General features: G+C 43.7%; 1 protein-coding gene across 2 annotated transcripts in view; it reads left to right on the top strand.

Annotated features, from left to right (window-relative positions):
- Positions 1-20,147, top strand: part of DOCK5 (dedicator of cytokinesis 5) — a 215,146-nt gene that overhangs the window by 152,678 nt on the left and 42,321 nt on the right. For both annotated transcript variants that reach the window (XM_066267244.1, XM_066267235.1), the window contains 7 exons: positions 5,766-5,864; positions 9,976-10,070; positions 11,705-11,783; positions 14,189-14,289; positions 16,742-16,800; positions 17,490-17,644; positions 19,466-19,551. In XM_066267244.1, the coding sequence (XP_066123341.1) occupies positions 5,766-5,864; positions 9,976-10,070; positions 11,705-11,783; positions 14,189-14,289; positions 16,742-16,800; positions 17,490-17,644; positions 19,466-19,551 (674 nt within the window). The remainder of the gene's footprint in view (positions 1-5,765; positions 5,865-9,975; positions 10,071-11,704; positions 11,784-14,188; positions 14,290-16,741; positions 16,801-17,489; positions 17,645-19,465; positions 19,552-20,147) is intronic.

The following is a 20,147-nucleotide window of genomic DNA, read 5'->3' as shown; positions in this document are numbered from 1 at the left end:
TCTGTTTTAGTTAATTTGCTACGTCACTATATATACATTAAATGATAAAAATAGAGAGGCACACATGCGCCAAATAAACATGTGCTCACATGTCGAAACTTGTTGTGATAGAAATGGACAGAACTTTCCGGTAGACCTTATACAATATCATTTCATCTGCAAATAATGATAGTTTTACTTCTTCTTTTCCAATTTGGATGCCTTTTATTTCTTCTCCTTGTCTGATAGCTGTGGCTAGGACTTCCAGAACTATGTTGAATAAGAGTGTTGAAAGGGGGCACCCCTGCCTTGTTCCTGATCTTAAGGAGATTGCTTTTAATTTTTGCCCATTGAGTATGATGTTGGCTGTGGGTTTGTCATAGATGACCTTTATCATGTTGAGGTATGTTCCCTGTATTCCCACTTTGCTGACAGTTTTGATCATGAATGGGTGCTGGATTTTATCAAATGCTTTTTCTGCATCTATTGAAATTATCATGTGGTGTTTCTCCTTCCTTTTGTTTATATGATGAATCACATTGATTGATTTGCAAGTATTGTATCAGCTTTGCTACCCCAAAATAAATTCCACTTGATCGTGGTCTATGATTTTTTTCATATATTGCTGGATATGGTTTGCTAATATTTTGTTGAGTGTTTTAGAATTTAAATTCATCAGGGATATTGGCCTATAATTTTCTTTCTTTGTGTTGTCTTTGCCTGGTTTTGGAATCAGAATTATGTTTGCCTCATGAAAGGAGCTTGGAAGTCTTTCTTCTTTTTGAATTTTTTGAAATAGCTTGAGGAGGATAGGAGTTAGGTCTTTTTTGAATATTTGATAGAATTCACTTGTGAAACCATCCAGCCCTGGGCTTTTGTTTATTGAAAGTTTTTTGATAACTCTTTCGGTCTCATTTGTTGTAATCGGTCTGTTTTTCCGATTCTTTCAGATTGATGTTTAAAAGATTATTGTTTCAAGAAATTTATCCCTTTCATCTAAGTCGTCTATTTTGGGGGCATACAGTTCTTCATAGTATTTTCTTACAATATTTTGTATTTCTGTTTTGTCAGTTGTTATTTCTCCACTCTCATTTCTAATTTTATTTGAGTCCTCACTCTTTTTTTTCTTGGTGAGTCTGGTTAAAGGTTCATTGATCTTTTTACCTTTTCAAAGAACCAGCTCTTAGTTTCATTGATCCTCTGTATTGTTTCTTTAGCCTCTATGTCATTTATTTCAGCTCTGATCTTTATTATTTCCTTCCTCTACTACCTCTGGGTTTTTGTTTTTTTTTCAAATTTTTTTTTATTCATTTTAGAAAGGAGAGAGAGAGGGGAAGAGAAAGAGAGAGGAGAGAGAGAAGGGGGGAGGAGCAGGAAGCATCGACTCCCATATGTGCCTTGACCAGGCAAGCCCAGAGTTTCGAACCGGCGACCTCACCATTTCCAGGTCGACACTTTATCCACTGCGCCACCACAGATCAGGCTACCTCTGGGTGGTTTTTTTTTTGTTTGTTTGTTTGTTTTGTATTTTCCTGAAGCTGGAAATGGGGAGAGACAGTCAGACAGACTCCCGCATGCGCCCGACCGGGATCCACCCCGCATGCCCACCAGGGGCGATGCTCTGCCCCTCCGGGGCGTCGCTCTGCTGCAACCAGAGCCACTCTAGTGCCTGGGGCAGAGGCCAAGGAGCTATCCCCAGCACCCGGGCCATCTTTGCTCCAATGGAGCCTTGGCTGCGGGAGGGGAAGAGAGAGACAGAGAGGAAGGAGGGGGTGGTGGAGAAGCAAATGGGTGCTTCTCCTATGTGCCCCGGCCGGGAATCGAACCCGGGTCCCCTGCACACCAGGCCGACACTGTACCGCTGAGCCAACTGGCCAGGTCCTACCTCTAGGTTTTAATTGCTGTTCTTTTTCTAGTTCTTTTAGATGCAGGGTTAAGTTGTTTATTTGAGCTTTTTCTAGCTTCTTGAGGTATGCCTTTAATGCTATGAACTTTCCTGTCAGGACTGCTTTTGCTATGTTCCATAAATTTTGAGTTGTTCTATGCTCATTATCATTCGTTTCTAGGAATTCTTTTTTATTTCTTCTTTGATCTCATTGTTAACCCAGTCATTATTTAGTAACATACTATTTAGTTTCCAAGTGTTTGAGTATTCTTCTGTTTTTCTATTGTGGTTGATTTCTAGTTTCATGCCATTGTGATTAGAGAAAATGCTTGATATGATTTCAGTCTTCTTAAATTTGTTGAGACTTTTTTTGTGCCCTAACATGTGGTCTATCCTAGAGAAAGTACCATGAGCACTTAAGAAAAATGTATATTCTGCTGCTTTCGGGTGAAATGTTCTGAAGATATCTGTTAAATCCAGTTGATCTAATGTGTCCTTTAAGTCTGCTGTTTCTTTGTTAATTTTCTTTCTTGAGGATTTATCCATTAATGTTATTGGGGTATTGAAATCCCCCACTATTAGAGTATTACTGTTGATCTCTCCCTTTATATCCATCAAAGTCTGCTTTATATATTTAGGTGTTCCTATATTAGATGCATAGGTATTTATAATGGTTATATCTTCTTCTTGGATTGCTCCCTTTATCATTATGTAGTGACCTCCTTTATCTCTTACTATAGCCTTTGTTTTAAAGTCCATTTTGTCTGATATAAGTATTGTTACCCTATCTTTCTTTTCAGTTCCATTTGCATTAAATATTTTTTTCATCCTTTTACCTTCAGTCTATGTGCCTCTTTTGTTTTAAGATGTGTCTTCTGTAGACAGCATATGTATGGGTTCTGTTTTCTTATCCATGCAGCTACCCTATATCTTTTGATTGGATCATTTAATTTGTTTACATTTAAGGTTATTATTGATATATAGTTGTTTATTGCCATTTTACTCTTTAAAGCTATATTTCTCTTTTGCTATATTTTTTCCCCCTTTAATTTGTTTACAACAGGCCCCTTAACATTTCTTGTAGCATTGGTTTGGTTGTAATGAATTTCTTGAGGGGTTTTTTTTTTTTTTGGTCTGGGAAGCTTTTTATTTCTCCTTCAATTTTGAACGATAGCCTTGCTGGATAATGTAGTCTTGGTTGTAGGCTCTTGTTCTGCATTACTTTGAATATATCTTGCCATTCCCTTCTGGCCTCGTGTTTCTGTTCAGAAGTCGGATGTCATCCTTATGGGGGCTCCTTTGTAGGTGATAGCCTTTTTTCTCTAGCAGCTTTTAACATTTTCTCTTTATCTTTTAGCTTTGATATTTTAATTATGATGTGTCTTGATGTAGATTTCTTTGGATTTCTCTTTAATGGAATTCTTTGTGCTTCTTGAACTTGTGTGACTTTTTCCTGCATCATTTAGGGAAGTTTTCAGCTATAATTTGATTGAACAAAGTTTCTATCTCTTATTCTTTTTCTTCTTCTTGAGGAACCGCTATGATGCAGATGTTATTTCTCTTCATGTTGTCACAAAGCTCTCTTAGAGTTTCCTTAGACTTTTTGAGTCTCTTTTCTTTTTGCTTCTCTGCTTCCTTGCCTTTGTTTATCTTCTCCTCTAACTCGCTGATTCAATCCTCAGCTTCATCCCTTCTGCTTTTAATTCCTTCCATTGTGGTCTTCTTTTCTGATATTGTAGTTGTCATTTCTGATTGATTCTTTTTTATTATTTCAATGTCCTTTTTTATACTTGCTATATCTTTATCTCGGTGTTTGTTATAACCATCAATTGTTGTTCTAAGGTCTTTTAGCTCCTAAAAATCATTATTTTAAACTCTGCATTTGGTAATTTGGTTATATCTGACTCGTTCAAGTCCTTTTCTGAGGATTTCTCTTGATTCCTTTAGGTTACATTTCTCTGCCTTTTCATTTTGTCTGTGTATAAGGAGGGTGGGGCCTCTGTCTTCCTTAGGCATGGTCTGTCTGCAGGCCTGCCACCACCTCTGCTGCTTCCTCAGGCGTTTGGGTATGGGCATTGCTGGCGCCGGCCCACTGTGGGTGTCACTGCGGTTTCTGCCTGTCCTCCATGGGAGGGGCTATGTTCACGTGCCTGAGTCTAAAAATCCTCAGCCGGCCTCGGCCCTCACCTGGCCCCCGCGGATGGAGCTGCAGTCTGTGCTGGAGCCATAAGCCTTGGCACTGGGTGCGGGGTTGCACAGCTTTGCTCAGCCATGGGTCTCCATCAGGTCCCAGGCTTTTGCCTTTCCCCTGCAGGTGTAATTGTAGGCGGGACCACTCTTGCTCCTGCTTACCCGGCCCGTACCCGGGTCGGACCACTTTCATGTATCCCCTTCGCCCCCACCAGGCAAGACTGAGCTCACACACTGGGCCTTAGTTGTGGCCAGCTGGGTTTCCACCCCCACCGACAGGACCGCGCTTCTGCATCCCGCTGCCGCCAACCCTGTGGTGAGCCCTGTGGTGAGCCCTCAGCAGCGTGGGTGGGATTGCTGCAGCTCTGACCTTAACACTCAATATGTGTTCCTGAAGACTCCCTCCTTCTAAGCGACTCTGCTCTGAGTGCTGTGGGAGAGCTTGTTTGACTGGTGTCCTGCTTCCCTTTGCTGATATTGCTGGTTCCTGGGGAAATATTCACTATAGATTTGGAGGGTGACTCAGCCCAAAGGTTAGGATGGCTGTCCCTCAAAGTGTTTCTCCCTGTGCCTCCTAGATTACACTCTCTTCCTGCTACTCCAGTCCTCTCAGCTCTTCCCGTCCCCCGGAGCCCTGGATGAGTGGTTGTGAGAGAGGTTTTCTGCACGGTCCCTTTAAGAAGAATCTTGGGTCTGATAAATCTGTCTCTTTCTCACAAACAGTATTCTGACTTGTTTCGCAGCTAAATACTGTCCATTCGCTTTTTCTAGGCTCTGGGGCTGCAGGTTAGGGCTTTGTTCCTGGGGCCCAGGACCCTCCCCTCTCTGCTAAACTCTCTTCCTGCCATGCAATTCCCTCTGGGCTGCTCGCTCCTGGGAGCTGGGCAGCGCTCTCTGCATTTCCACTTTTCCTACCAGTCTCAGTGTGGCTTCTTCAGTGTTCCTTGGTTGAAGACTCCTCTCAGTTTAGTCTAAAATTGGTTTTTCCAGATGATGGTTCTTAAAATTAAGTTGTAATTCACTTTGGTTCTGGGAGGTGGAAGTTGGTACGTCTGCCGCCTACTCTATCACCATCTTGCCACCCCGGTTAATATGTATTCTTATTTTCCCTCTCTCTTTTTTTTAAGGGACCCAATATTTTCTTCTATGCTCGGAACCTCAACCGACCTTAATCCGCCTCTGGTTACACATGTGTACCATCCTGGGACTCACCAGCTAAAGACTTCTAGGGTTGGAGAAATGATGGTGAAGGCCTCTACCAGGGGACTCATTTCCTGTCCTCTCTGTTCCTCCACTCTCAATTTTCCTCCTCATATTTGTCTAAATAAACTCAATACTCCAGGCATTTTTCTGTGGACTTCTATCCTACCACTCTATCTCAGCAAGAAACTCAGAGTCCAGCTGGTAGAGCTTCACTGGTAGTCTAGCTGAGATCCTGAAGTCAGTGTCCCTCGACCTACAGGCCCGCACAGGTCATGGCTGTTTGTGGGATGAGTTAGGTCCCTCCTCACTCCTTAACTCAGAGTTGAAAGGAGGCCGTTCCTGGCAGAAACAGTAAAGCCCACTTGTAATCTTTGGAATGCAACATGTTTCCAGTTTGGAATGGTCTTTGCTTAGGTGATTCAGTGGGGAAAGCCAAAGTACATGCACCTAAATCTTGCTTTGCCACTCGGTCTAAGGAGCCTGGGGGTTTGTTTTCTTTCTCCTTTAGGGGATTTTTGTTGCTTGCATGATTGCCATCCTGCGGCAAATGGATGACAACCACTACACCCACTATATCAGCACCTTCAAAACCAGACAAGACATCACTGTAAGTCATCTTCACTGAGGCTGGGTAACCTTAAGAATTCTTAGAGTCAGTAATAAGAATAACCGAAACTGAGCACTGTGAGTCCTGGGGTCTCTGCCCCTCCACTCCAGTGCCATGTGTTTGTCCAGTGGTGAAGCAGAAGGAAGTACTGATCATCCTCTGGGATGGGGTTTGAGGAAGAGTATGATTTGTGTGCCAAGGGGTCCTCACTCCACACCCTGAGTACCTTGAATTTAGAGAGAGCCCTTATTTAGAAATATTTGGGAGATCATTTTTGCTCTCAAAAGAGGATAGTATCTCGTTTTCAGGGACATTAGTTACTCATGCCATGGCAAGGCCTTTTTTTTTTTTTTTTTTTTTTGTATTTTTTTGAAGTTGGAAACGGGGAGGCAGTCAGACAGACTCTTGCATGCGCCCGACCAGGATCCACCCGGCATGCCCACCCGGGGGGCAACACTCTGCCCATCGGGGCATTGCTCTGCCACGATCAGAGCCATTCTAGCGCCTGAGGCAGAGGCCACAGAGCCATCCTCAGCACCTGGGCAAACTTTTGCTCCAGTGGAGCCTTGGCTGAGGGAGGGGAAGAGAGAGACAGAAAGGAAGGAGAGGGGGCGGGGTGGAGAAGCAAATGGGCGCTTCTCCTGTGTGCCCTGGCCGGGAATCAAACCCAGGACTCCTGCACGCCAGGCCAACGCTCTACCACTCAGCCAACCGGCCAGGGCTGGCAAGGCTTTTAAGAGGCAGAGGTGTGCAAAATCTTCTGAAGTGGGTTGAAGCCATCCTTTTTGATATTCCCTAGAAAGGGAGACAAGAAGAGGTCACACCTGCCCTTTACAACCCTTATAGCTTCCATTGAAAGTATTCCATTCTCTTGTTTTAAACAAGAAATGTTCTCAGAGTTACTATTCAGCATGCAAGCAAAGGCTATCTGAGAGGGTAAGTGAGGCCTCTAGCTGTTCCCCAAGATTCTTCCTTTCAAGGAGTTTTTAGTGGCTGTTAAAATGCCCCTGATGGTGCTGTCTAATCTAGCTAAACAGGGCTGGTTGCAGGTCTGGCTGTTCAGTTTGATGTCTCACAGCACTAGTCTTTGCTCTCGATAATGTGCCATCATTCATGCACACTTCAGTCTTCTTCCTTCTGCCTCTGACACTGACAGCCTATGGCCAGGGCAAACCGACTCCTTTCGTGCCAGTCACCCCTGTTTCAGTGAGTTCCCATGGTGGGAAACACACAGGGAATTCAGGAGAAATGACTGCTTAGTAGTAGTTGTAGTTGGTCCAATGATGAACTCTTCGAATTCTGTATTGGACCATGTGGCTTAATCTGATGGCCAACTTTGGCCTCCACTTGGGCCGTGCACTGGCAGGCTGCATGGCACAGTAACCCATAGCAATATGTAGGTGTGCCAGCAGTGATGGGGGGCAAGAGAGTTAGGAAGAGAGGAGGGGAGGGGAGAGCTGAAAGCTAAGAATAGCAATGTTTCTCCATTGGCAGATGGTGTGGTGGTTTTAGGAACATGGGCTTGGCCCTGGCTGGCTGGCTGGCTGGCTTGCTCAGTGGATAGAGCATCACCCTGGCATATGGACATCCCAGGTTCTATTTCCAGTCAGAGAAGCAACCATCTGCTTCTCTTACCCTCCCTCTCCCTCTTCTCCTCCCGCTGCCAGCAGCTCAGTTGGTTGAGCATCAGCCCCAGATGCTGAGGATAGCTTAGTTGGTCCCAACATCAGACTCAGGTGCTAAAAATAGCTCAGTAGATTCAAGCATTTGCCCCAGATAGGGATTATCGGGTGGATCACAGTCCGGGGCTATGTGCGAGTCTGCCTCACTATCTCCCCTCCTCTCATATAAAAAAATAAAATAATAAAATAAACACAGACTTTAGAACACCCAGATCTGGGTTTGAATTATGGCTCTTCAACTTCTATGAAATTTTGGGCAAGCTATTTAACTTCACTAAATCTCAGTTTTCTCATCTATAAGATAATACTTAACTTGAGCGTTAATGTGAGTGAGTATTGATTGAATTGATGCATAAAAAGTGACTAGCTTTGTGCTTGCTATGCGCCTATGACAACTAGCTGTTTTATAATGATAATTTTTTTACTATTATAATGTAAGAAAATTAATATATATATAGTTTGGTGACTTTTTTTCCAAATTTTCTTCAGGAAGCAGATAGAATAATGGATGTTATACTAAATTTGAACTCTTGACAATGGCTCCATTAAGTAAGGTTTTAACTTGCGTTTTCCAGAATGGTGTTGAGCTCCTCCCCCTCTATTTAATTAAAAAGGGGATTATTATCCCCAAGGGGGAACTGTCATCGTCAGGGGCAGGACTACATTGTACAGCTAGACCTTTTAGATTTTTAGTGGATTGGCCTTTCAGCTGTCTCCTGCTGCCTTCTGAATAGGTTGCTAGGAAGACTTTGGGAAGCGGTAGATAAAATGAGAGATTATTTGGGCATTGCCTTTGTTATGCGATTGCAGTTTAAAGTTACTTAGATTTCCCAGAATCTAGTGTGGAGCCAGTTCTGGTCAGACGTAAATAACTGGCATCTAAATTTAATCCTTGCTTCACAAACCATGAATTTTTTGTTGAATTGAGGGAAAGGTTAATATACTACTTAATACATTGGTGGGAACACTTAAAATATGATGAAAAAAATTTAAAAGCATGAAATATGTCTATGATTTCAGAATTGAGGCAAGTTTGACTCTCCGTTGAACCAAAAGCAGGAAGCAAGAGTGGCACAGAGTTTTTGAGCCAGAGTTGCCTCCATTCCGATGCTGTTTGGCACCCAAAGTGCAGGAAGTTAACCAGCTTGACCAGTGTTTTCAGAGAAGCACAGAGATAAATAGAGCCCAGGCCTCCTGCCTCCCATGCACTGCGTTCTTTCTGCCACACAATGTGATTCATAAGACAGAGCAGCCTGATTCAGTGCTGGAGAAATGAAACAGGGTTTCTATTTCGGGATCTGAGTAGAAAATGTCTAAATTTAACTAGCTAATGGATAAAAAAGCTTTTAAAAGTTTGTTGCTTTGCCTGACCAATGTGGTTCAGTGGATAGGGCATCGACCTGGGTTACTGAGGTCCCAGGTTCGAAACCCCAAGGTCACTGGCTTGAGCACTCATCGGCTTGAGCGTGAGATCATCAACATGATCCCATAGTCACTGACTTGAGCCCAAAGTCACTGGCTTGAGCAACTCGGGGTCACTGGCTTGGCTGGAATCCCCTGGTCAAGGCATGTGTACAAAATAATGAACAACTAAAGTTTCACAACTTTGAGTTGATGCTTCTCATCTCTTTCCTTTCTCTTCTCTCTCTCTCTCTCTCTCTCTCTCTCTCTCTGTCCCTCCCCCCCCCACACACACACACACTAAAAGAAAGGGAGAAAAAGGTTTGTAGCTTTGATGTTTGTTTTTTTTTTAGTCCAGTTCTATTTCTGAGTTTCTTTTTTGCTCATATACCTCTTTTGAGTAAAAGAGCTGTTTGGCCAATACTGGACTTTTGTTCATAGTTATTGTCCCCACGATCCACTGCTATAACCTCTGTTAGGACCATTTAGGACCCTTTCCCAGGTATACATGGTTACTTCCTAGAATAGGGAGAGTTGTGACTTTGCTTCTTACTTATAGCATTCTTGTTCTGTTCTCACAATAACGAAGGAGAATTGGACTCAGAATCAAGTGAAGGTTCAGTTTCCTCACAGTGGCTGGTGAAGTCGTTTTCCATGCAGCAGACCTATTAGGAGAACCCTTGGCTTTCAGTGTTGGGTTCAGAACTCCAGATTCTTCCCAGCTCTTCTGCTCCCTTATTTTTGCAACAGTGAGCAAGCTGTTTGCGTTTTCACAGCCACAGTTGTATCATTTGTGAAATATACAGTTTTTTATCCTGTCTTTCTTATCAGATTATATGATGTAAACATCACATGATAGCTCTAAAAAATTCTTTGTTAACTCCCAAAATCTTATTAAAGAGCGAGGCTGCTGTTATGGGACTGGGGCCGTTCTTACGATGCCTATTTCTCCCCAGCTTTGTGCCAGGGACAGGCTGGTAAATGCTGCTACCCCAGGCTCACTCCAGCCTATCCTTTGTTCCCTACAGGATTTCCTCATGGAAACCTTTATCATGTTTAAGGATCTGATTGCAAAGAATGTTTATGCCAAAGATTGGATGGTCATGAATATGACTCAGAGCAGGTAAGACCACCCATGGCAGCTCTGGGGACATTTGACTCTAAATACTGCTGACCCTGGAACCGCGTGATTTGAACTGTGTGGGTCCACGTCTAGATGGATTATTTTTTCAGTAAATACAATAAATGTATTTCCTCTTTCCTATGATTTTTCTTAATAACATTTTTTTGCTCTAATATACTTTATTTTAAGAATACTTTATATGCTGTGTATAACATACAAAGTATGATTTAATAACTATGTTACTGGTAAGCTTCTGGTCAACAGTAGGGTATTAGTATAATCAGCCGTCTGCATCTGCAATTCTCAACTTCAAATTGAAAATACTAGTTCTGGTCCACAGTTAGTTGAATCCACCAATGTGAAACGTGAGAGTACAAAGGGCTAACTGTAGTTAAGTCTTGGGAGAGTCAGAATTTATATGCAGATGTTTGATGGTGCTGGGAGACAGTGCCCCGAGCTCTGCGTTGTTCAGGGTCACTGTGCTTGGGTCTGGTACCAGCTCTGTGACTCCTGTGATGTGCTGTTTGTTACATCTTTTGCCTCACTCCATCATCTGTAAAGCCAGGACCCTCCCACTCCCAGCTCCTGGTGCATGTGCTCATGTCCTTGCTTGCACCTGGGTGGCGGCAGAATCCCATAGTCCCCAGCTCCTCACTGGGTCATCCGCATCAGATCTCCACGGCGTCTGTTCACAGCTCCATATAGTCATCATTCTGATAGAGACAAGGGTCCTGGCCCAACCTGCCTTTCTAGCCTCACCTTTTACTCTTTCCCTTTCCGTCAGCCCGCACCTCCACCACCCCGGCCACTCGCTGGTCCCTGCACGTGGTCTGTGCTTGCCCACCCACCGCTCTGCCCCGGCCACACCTCCCTCATCCCTGGCCATCAGCCTGCCACCCTTCCTCGCAGACCTTCTCAGAGGCCAGCCCCACAGGCAGCCTTTCTGGCCTGGATGTCACCTTCTCTTCCTTTGATTTCCTCTACCTCTCTATACCCCCTCTTTGAGCTTTCCATATTTTCCATGTTTGTCGGGACATGGTTGCCAATGACCACCAGCAAGTTGTAAACATCTTATGACCAGAACAGTCTCTTTTAAGGCAAAACCTATGCCAGTGCTTCATAGTTTCTGGCCCACAACAAACATTTATTGAATGCAAGTAAAAGGAACAAACACATATGTTCTATTCGAAGAGCTCTAGAATTGTTGAAAGATCTAAATAAAGTAAATCATTATTCTCACCATTTTTGTTAACACTACATGGTCCTGATACCTGATTAGAAAAGCCCTGGCTAGCTGCGTACAGGTGAGAGAAAGAGTTTCACAGCCTTGGAAACGGAATCGTCACTACAGAGGGCAGGCAGCTCGTCTGCATCCCAGGGCTTGTCTTGGCCCCAACCTGCGCTGGCCAAGCTGGGATGCAGCCCGAGTGCTGCTTCTGGTCACTTCTAGAAACTTACTTTCTGTGTCCTCCTCTGCAGACTGTGCTCTGTCATTGGTCTTTAAGAACCTTGATAGATCTACAGGTCATCTGCTACCAAGTCCCGGGCTGGCTCACTTTGGTTTTCAACACCAATGGGAAGTGTTCCAGTGAGCATAAAGTTGCCTTTTTTATCCAATTTTTTTCCTCCCCCAGGGTTTTCCTCCGTGCCATAAATCAGTTTTCTGAGGTCCTCACAAGGCGCTTTATGGACCAGGCAAGCTTCGAACTTCAGGTAAGCATGCTGCTCCCTGAGGAGCGCATTGAATTCTCAGCCAAAACAAAAGAACCAGTTCATTTTGGAAAACATCATTACGGATTTTATCACTTTCAGATGAAAAACCAATTTTCTTATTTTACTTTAAAAGTTTTTTAATTGAATCTAGTTACATTGTTTCATAAAATTACGTAGGTTTCAGGTACACCGTTCTCTGACACACCACCTGCACCCGGCACTGTGTGCTGACCGCTCAGCACCTCTCCGTCACCATCTGTCCCCCGGCCCCTCTTCTTCTTTGTGTCATTCTGCCTTTCCTAACGCACACGTTCTCTTCACTCTGTCCTCTAAACATAATAAAGCAGGGTTTTTCCTTTTTTCTGTAAAACTAATACATGTAAAAAAAAAAAATAATAGTAGGAAATATAACTTAGCAAAAAGAAGAAACTTGAAAGATAGACAGCCTTCCCGTGTGCCGTGATGAGCCCAGGTGCATGTGACCACTGGCTTGCGGACGGGCACAGACACTCCCCCAATCTGCAGACACTCTGGTTTCTAAAGAGCAGTTTGTATGCACACTTGCTTGAAAGTCCAAAGGGATAACAAAACAGGGACCCCCTAGCTCTACCTTCACTCATTCATGAATTCATTCATTCATCCAACCAATATTAGTGTATTTCTCTGTCCAGAGCCCTAGTGAAGCCACTCATCTAAGCCCTAGTGAAGGCCAGCAGGGCCCTGTTGGCGTGGAGCTCATGGCCAGTGTGCACCTTGCTGGTGAGGTGCTCTGCTGTGTTGTGGGCCTTTGTTGTCCTCAGTCAAATGTTAAAAGTAGAGAGTTGACCCTGTCTGCTGGCTCAGTGGTAGAGCGTCATCCCAGCATTTGGAAGTCTCAGGTTCAATTCCTGGTCAAGGCACACAGAAGAAGTGCCCATCTGCTTCTCCAAACCCCTCTCCCCATTCTCTTTCTCTCTCTCTCTTCTCCTCCTGCAGCCATGGCTCAAATGTTTTGAGCAGATTGGCCCCAGGCGCTAAGGATGGCTCCATGACTTCTGCCTCAGGTGCTAAAATAGCTTGATTGCCAAGCAATGGAGCAATGCCCCAGATGGGCAGAGCATCACCCAGTAGGGGGCTTCCTGGATGGATCCTGGTTGGGGTGCATGTGGGAGTCCATCTCATTGCCTCCCTTCTTCTCATTTAACAGAAAAAAAAGTGAAGAGTCAAAGTACAGGAGATGTATAGAGTCACACAGATACGTGTGCACATCTGTGTATCTGTATACGTGTGTGTGTGTACATGTGCATGCATGTTATATTTGTATATACCTGTGTTTGTGTGGATGCACCAACATGGGACGCACTGTGCAGTTGTTTGAGAACCTGTCAATCTACTTCATTTACTTTTTCTGTGATCTCCTCCATAATATTAAAAATCTTCTCACTATTTTTAATGGCTGAATACAGTCCATTGTCTGGCTGGGCTGTGATTTATTTAGCCATATTCTCATGAAAGCATTTGCTTGTTTTAATTCTCTGTTAGGTGAAATAGCACTGGAGGGCCTTCCTGGTTTTATTTTTAAATACCCATGATTTATTTTGCTAGGATGAAGTCCTAAAAGTATTTACTAGTTGAGAAGTTTGGCAAAATTTTAGGGCTTTTGATACACACTGCCAAACTATTTACTATAAATAGGTAGACTTGCTGGCAGGAGTTTGCCTGTATCCTGGGAGGAAAGACAAATAGAATAGTTTGGATTTTTTTTTTAAAAGAAAAGCATTAGATTAATGTTCGATGTTAAAACTCTCAGGGATAAGGCCCTGGCCGGTTGGCTCAGCGGTAGAGCGTCGGCCTAGCGTGCGGAGGACCCGGGTTCGATTCCCGGCCAGGGCACATAGGAGAAGCGCCCATCTGCTTCTCCACCCCTCCGATGCGCTTTCCTCTCTGTCTCTCTCTTCCCCTCCCGCAGCCAAGGCTCCATTGGAGCAAAGATGGCCCGGGCGCTGGGCATGGCTCTGTGGCCTCTGCCTCAGGCGCTAGAGTGGCTCTGGTCGCAATATGGCGACGCCCAGGATGGGCAGAGCATTGCCCCCTGGGGGGCAGAGCACCGCCCCTGGTGGGCAGAGCACCGCCCCTGGTGGGCGTGCCGGGTGGATCCCGGTCGGGCACATGCGGGAGTCTGTCTGACTGTCTCTCCCTGTTTCCAGCTTCAGAAAAAGATAAAAAAAACAAAAAAGAATAAAACTCTCAGGGATAAATAATTGTGCAAGAAAAAAAAAGAAGTCATCTGGATTTTATTTGGTTGTTTTGTTGTTGTTGTTGTTAATCCCTGGCAAGTGACTTATATTGTATGGCACTGTTTTACAATGACCCTTATTGATATTGTCTTCCATTTCTTTTCACCAATGCAATTAATTTTTGAGCAGCTCTGGAACAACTATTTTAATCTGGCAGTAGTATTCCTCACCCATGAGTCCCTTCAGCTCGAAAACTTCTCTCAAGCCAAACGCAGCAAAATTATAAAAAAGTAAGTGTGTTGTGTCAAACATCCTCAAGATTGGGCAGGTGATTTTTTTCTATTTCAGAGCAAGATTTTGGGTATCACAGACATCACTGTTCACAGGCTACCACGTTGTTCGTGAGATAGGTCTTGCAATTATTTCAGAGACCTCAGATTTCCCCAGATTCACATCTCTTTTTCTGAAGACCCCATTTGTTTTCCCACCACTTGCTGCATTCTTGTTTTAGAATCTGTACAGGGAGAGACAGGGAGGCTGGCCAAGTATTCCCATCTCCAAGAACAGCTCGCCCTCCGCTGGCACCTTGTCCAAATTGCAGGCACAGTGCCTTTTAGTCACTAGTACTTTTCATACCTCTGGGTAACATCAGCACAGAAGCCAAGACTAACGCATCCCCTAGGAATTCAGACTGGACTAAGGCAGAGAGTGATGAGTGCTATAGGAAAGCTTTTCATTGTTTTCATCTCAGGCCTGTTTCAGATTCCATTGGAGCCCAGAAACTCAAAGGCTTAAAAGAATTTGAGACTTTTACCGTTGAAAGCCCATGAAATTTTAAGTTTGTTACCCCTTTATGGAATGTCTGGGATTCTAGGCAAATTATTTAGCATCCCTCTTTTTCTGGTTCCACTGAAATTAGTGGCTAGGAGATTGAGATTTAATGATTGTGTTTTCAATGATCAAAGTAAAACTTGTTTTGTAGGTTTCTTTGTGGGGTGAGTATCAAAAGATAATTGACTCTTAAGATGGACACCCTAACCTCACTCTTTAGAACATCTTAAAGGACTCTATTTCTTTTGAGGTTAGATTTGATTTTGATTGACTACCATAAATGAAGTTAGTTGGCACCCAATCTGATAAAGTAGCTAGTTAGTATTAATGATTCTGTTTTTGGTCAGTGCCAAGTGTGATTGTACTTACAATCCATGTAAAAATATACATGTCCAAGGGCAGTGATAACCTTGGGATATAACATTTACCTATGTTAAGGTTATAGAAATGTGAATGAACATTTTCAAGATTTCTTATTTTTTAGCAGAAATGGCATCAACAGTATTCTTAAACAATAAGCATAGTTATTGTCCATTATGAGCCAGATAATGACCACATACGGTCACTATCTTTTGTTAAAAGGAAATAGCAAGAGGATATTTTAAATATGATTTTTATACTGGCTTCTGAAAGCATTTCCAGAAGAGGAATTTGAAAAAAAAAAAGTTTCACACCGTAGTGGCATGAGTAGAAAATGTAGAACCATGCTTATAGGATTGTCAAAGTCGGTATTAGAGTTCCCTGGTAGGGTGTACAGTAACTGCTTTGACCCACCCTCCTTTTTCAAGCCTCTGTCCTCTGATCTGGTATGTGGTGTTGGGTAGTCTGAAGCATACGTATTCTGTAAGCGACATCCAGGTCATTCTTTGTCACCTCTCTCCCCCCACTGCTTAGATCAATGTTTCTCACTTTTGTTTCTATTCTCGACTCCTATAAGTAACCTTTTTAGAAATTATTTTTCTAATCATGCCCCCCCAATGAAATATTAATCCAACAGATATATGCATCTCTATTTCCATACTGTCTATGTGCCTGTACTTTATTCATTAAAACGGTAGCCTTTTTCTGCCCCTAAGCACAAATTTTTACCCCTTTGGGAACAATACCCCCTATTGAGAATGCATATCCGGAGCTTCCCAATGTGGTGTTAGATATGCACCACGCAAATATAAGTATAGAAATTCAGCATGTTGGTTAGACATCAGTCACATCACTGTAGAAATCATCCCTCATGTACCATCCTTTTCTATGATGGGTCTGTTTTATTTCTTTGCCTAACAGCAACCAGTGTGTTTCTCATTCTTCTCCCTCCAATCAGTTTGTCTGTCTTCTTTTCGGTTCTTCCTCAGCATGTCCATCGGTCCCTCCTCCTGCTGCTGAAGCCACCCCTCAGCACCATGGGGAGTCACTTCGGTATTGACCTTGTCTCTTTTTTTTAAGTTTTTTTTTTCTTTACAGGGACAGAGAGAGAGAGTCAGAGAGAAGGATAGATAGGGACAGACAGACAGGAACGGAGGAGATGAGAAGCATCAATGATCAGTATTTCATTGCTACACCTTAGTTGTTCATTGATTGCTTTCTCATATGTGCCTTGACTGCGGGCCTTCAGCAGACCAAGTAACCCCTTGCTTGAGCCAGCGACCTTGGGTCTAAGCTGGTGAGCATTTTTTATTTTGCTCAAGCCAGATGAGCCCACGCTCAAGCTGGCGAGCTTGGGGTCTCGAACCTGGGTCCTCGGCATCCCAGTCCAATGCTCTATCCACTGCACCACCACCTGGTCAGGCGACCTTGTCTCTTAAAGTGCCTTGGCTCAAAACCTGCTTTAAACTGACCTAGAGGAAGACAGGCTATTTGTATTTCTTTATTTTATTGTAAGAACTCATCTGCACTGGTTTATGATCTTCTTCCTAGATATGGGGACATGAGGAAGGAAATCGGCTTTAGGATTCGGGATATGTGGTACAACCTGGGTGAGTGTATAACCTGGAATGAACCCCCACACAACTCCTGTGTGATGAGCCCATGATAAACTCTTTTTTAATTTAGTTCCAATAACCCTAAGATTTATTTGTGTGTCTGGCAGTGAACATGGACTTGTTGGTCTATTGTTATGACACCCACTTGTTATCTGAATACAGTATTTAGTCACTCAGTTTTGGGGGGATTTTTTTGTTCTTTTTTTCTTTTATAAGAGTGCTAGAGAAAGCAAGAGGGACAGAGATATGAGAAGCATCAACTTATAGTTTTGGCACCTTATATACAACAACTATAGTTGTTCATTGATTGCTTTCTCATATGTGCCTTGACCAGAGGGCTCCAGTGACCCCTTGCTCAAACCAGCGACGTTGGGCTCAAGCCAGCAACCATGGGGCCGTGTCTATGATCCCACACTTAAGCCAGTGACCCTGCACTCAAGCTGGTGAGCCCATGCTCAAGCTGGTAACCTTGGGGTTTCAAACCTTGGTCTGCAGTGTCTCAGGCCAACCCTCTATCCACTGCGCCATTGCCTGATCAGGCGTCACTCAGTTCTGAATTAAGTTGACTTACCCACATACACTTATTCTTTTCTTTTGGGTCCTGTACAGGAAGACTGTAACACTTTAAGCCCAGTGAAATTATATCTTAATATTTTTAAATACCTTTATTACTTTCATTTCAGGTCCGCACAAAATCAAATTCATCCCATCCATGGTGGGTCCCATTCTAGAGGTCACCTTGACCCCTGAAGTAGAGCTCCGGAATGCCACCATCCCCATTTTCTTTGATATGATGCAGTGTGAGTTCAATTTCAGTGGAAATGGCAATTTCCATATGGTAAGAGGTGATAGACCTATAATCTTACTAATGCACATCTAGTCAACTCTTATTTGTCTTTTTTCCATATAGAGAAGCCATAACCTGAATAATACAAACCAAACTTATTCTATAATTTATATTTTACCTGTCATTTTGTAAAACAATTAGAGATAGAAGCAGATATTCCAACCCAGTGAGACCTCTATGCAATCTCTTTGCTATTGTGTTTCCTAAAGCAGCCCTCTGTCTCTGGATCATTAAAATTTGACTTCCTGCATTTTATCCTTTTTGTTGCAATGCAGCTGAGAGACTAAGGCAGTGAATGGAGGGAATGATGCAGCAATCTCTAGTTTAATGACCTCATTGCCTAGTATGTTTTCTCTCTGTTCATTTTCCTTATCTATATTATATAATAATATTGATGGGGAGATTTTGCAGCTATGCAGCTTTGCAAAATCAGGGGGAAAAAAGCAATCACATTGCCGAGACTGAGACAAGAACCAAAAGTAAAATAGACTATTAGAATCATTAAGCTATTTTTTATACATAGTTGTTACAGAAAAATAACATTTTGTGTAATTTTTTTCCTACAAATGTGAAACAAAGGACAAAGTAACATAGGACTACTTTAGGAAAAATTTTTTTTAAATTTTAAATTAACATTCCTTTTTTATTGAGACAATTAATTTTAACAAGGTGGCATTGATTAATTAGAGTACACAGATTCAGAGAAAACATCTCCAGGTCATTTTGACATTTGATTATGTTGTATATCCATCACCTTCTATCTGGTTTTCTTTGTGCCCCTCCCCTCCCTACTTTAGAAAATGTTGCCCTGGCTGGTTGGCTCAGTGGTAGAGCGTCGGCCTGGCGTGCAGAAGTCCCGAGTTCGATTCCCGGCCAGAGAACATAGGAGAAGCGCCCATCTGCTTCTCCACCCCTCCCTCTCTCCTTCCTCTCTGTCTCTCTCTTCCCCTCCCGCAGCGAGGCCCCATTGGAGCAAAGATGGCCCGGGCGCTGGGGATGGCTCCTTGGCCTCTGCCCCAGGCGCTGGAATGGCTCTGGTCACAAAAAGAGCAACGCCCCGGAGGGGCAGAGCATCGCCCCCTGGTGGGCAGAGCGTTACCCCTGGTGGGCGTGCCAGGTGGATCCGGTCGGGTGCATGCGGGAGTCTGTCTGACTGTCTCTCCTCGTTTCCAGCTTCAGAAAAATACAAAAAAAAAAAAAAAAAAAATAGAAAAAAGAAAATTTTGATAGGGCCTCAACGTGCTGTTAATGAAGAATGTGATGTGTGATCTTTATAAATGCCGAACATAGTTCACAATTAAAAAGGGGTTGGTCCAGCCCTGGCCGGTTGGCTCAGCGGTAGAGCGTCGGCCTAGCGTGCGGAGGACCCGGGTTCGATTCCCGGCCAGGGCACACAGGAGAAGTGCCCATTTGCTTCTCCACCCCTCCGCCGCGCCTTCCTCTCTGTCTCTCTCTTCCCCTCCCGCAGCCAAGGCTCCATTGGAGCAAAGATGGCCCGGGCGCTGGGGATGGCTCCTTGGCCTCTGCCCCAGGCGCTAGAGTGGCTCTGGTCGCAATATGGCGATGCCTAGGATGGGCAGAGCATCGCCCCCTGGTGGGCAGAGCGTCACCCCTGGTGGGCGTGCCGGGTGGATCCCGGTCGGGCGCATGCGGGAGTCTGTCTGACTGTCTCTCCCTGTTTCCAGCTTCAGAAAAATGAGAAAAAAAAAAAAAAAAAGGGGTTGGTCCAAATCTACAAAAAACGGCGGGATGTCTCTTGTGTCCCCTGCTAAGACTATGACATTCTCCTGTGAATTTTGACTCTGCTTACAGTTTGAGAATGAGCTGATCACAAGGCTGGACCAAGAGGTGGAAGGGGGCAGAGGAGATGAACAGTACAAGGTCCTTCTGGAAAAACTGTAAGTATTTCTGACACAGAACCTCAAGCTAATGACATCATCTTGAGATGAAGAAATGAAGGTCTGCACTGCACTTACAGACCCATTGAGTAGTCACAGAGTCATTGGGGTCACCACCTCACACGGTTCTTGGTGGGGTCAATGGAGTTTATACCGCCCACTGCTGTTACTTATTTACTTGATGAGAGTCAGATGTCCATGTTATCCTGGCCAGCTTGGCCATTGAGAGAAGATGATGAAGGGAGGGAAACATGTACAAAACATTTTGCTCATGTTTAAATTGGTGGACTTCACCAAAAGTGATAATACTTCTAATTATAACTTCAAAGCAGCAATTTCAAGGATAAGAGAAAAAAACATTTCATTTTACTAAGACTTTATTTATTGATAAGACTTTATTTAGAGAGAGAGAGAGAGAAAGGATTGGGGGTCAAGGAGTGGGAAGCATCAACTCATAGGTGCTTCTCATATATACCTTGACCTGGTAAGCCTAAGGTTCTGAATCGGCAACCTCAGCATTCCAGGTCGATGTTTTGTTTTGTTTTGTTTTGTTTTGTTTTGACAGAGAGAGGGACAGATAGGGCAGACAGACAGGA

Source organism: Saccopteryx bilineata, chromosome 1, assembly GCF_036850765.1.
Source record: "Saccopteryx bilineata isolate mSacBil1 chromosome 1, mSacBil1_pri_phased_curated, whole genome shotgun sequence".
Lineage (NCBI taxonomy): Eukaryota > Metazoa > Chordata > Mammalia > Chiroptera > Emballonuridae > Saccopteryx > Saccopteryx bilineata.
Note: the sequence above shows the minus strand (reverse complement) of the source record. Positions and strands in the feature narration are given on the sequence as shown.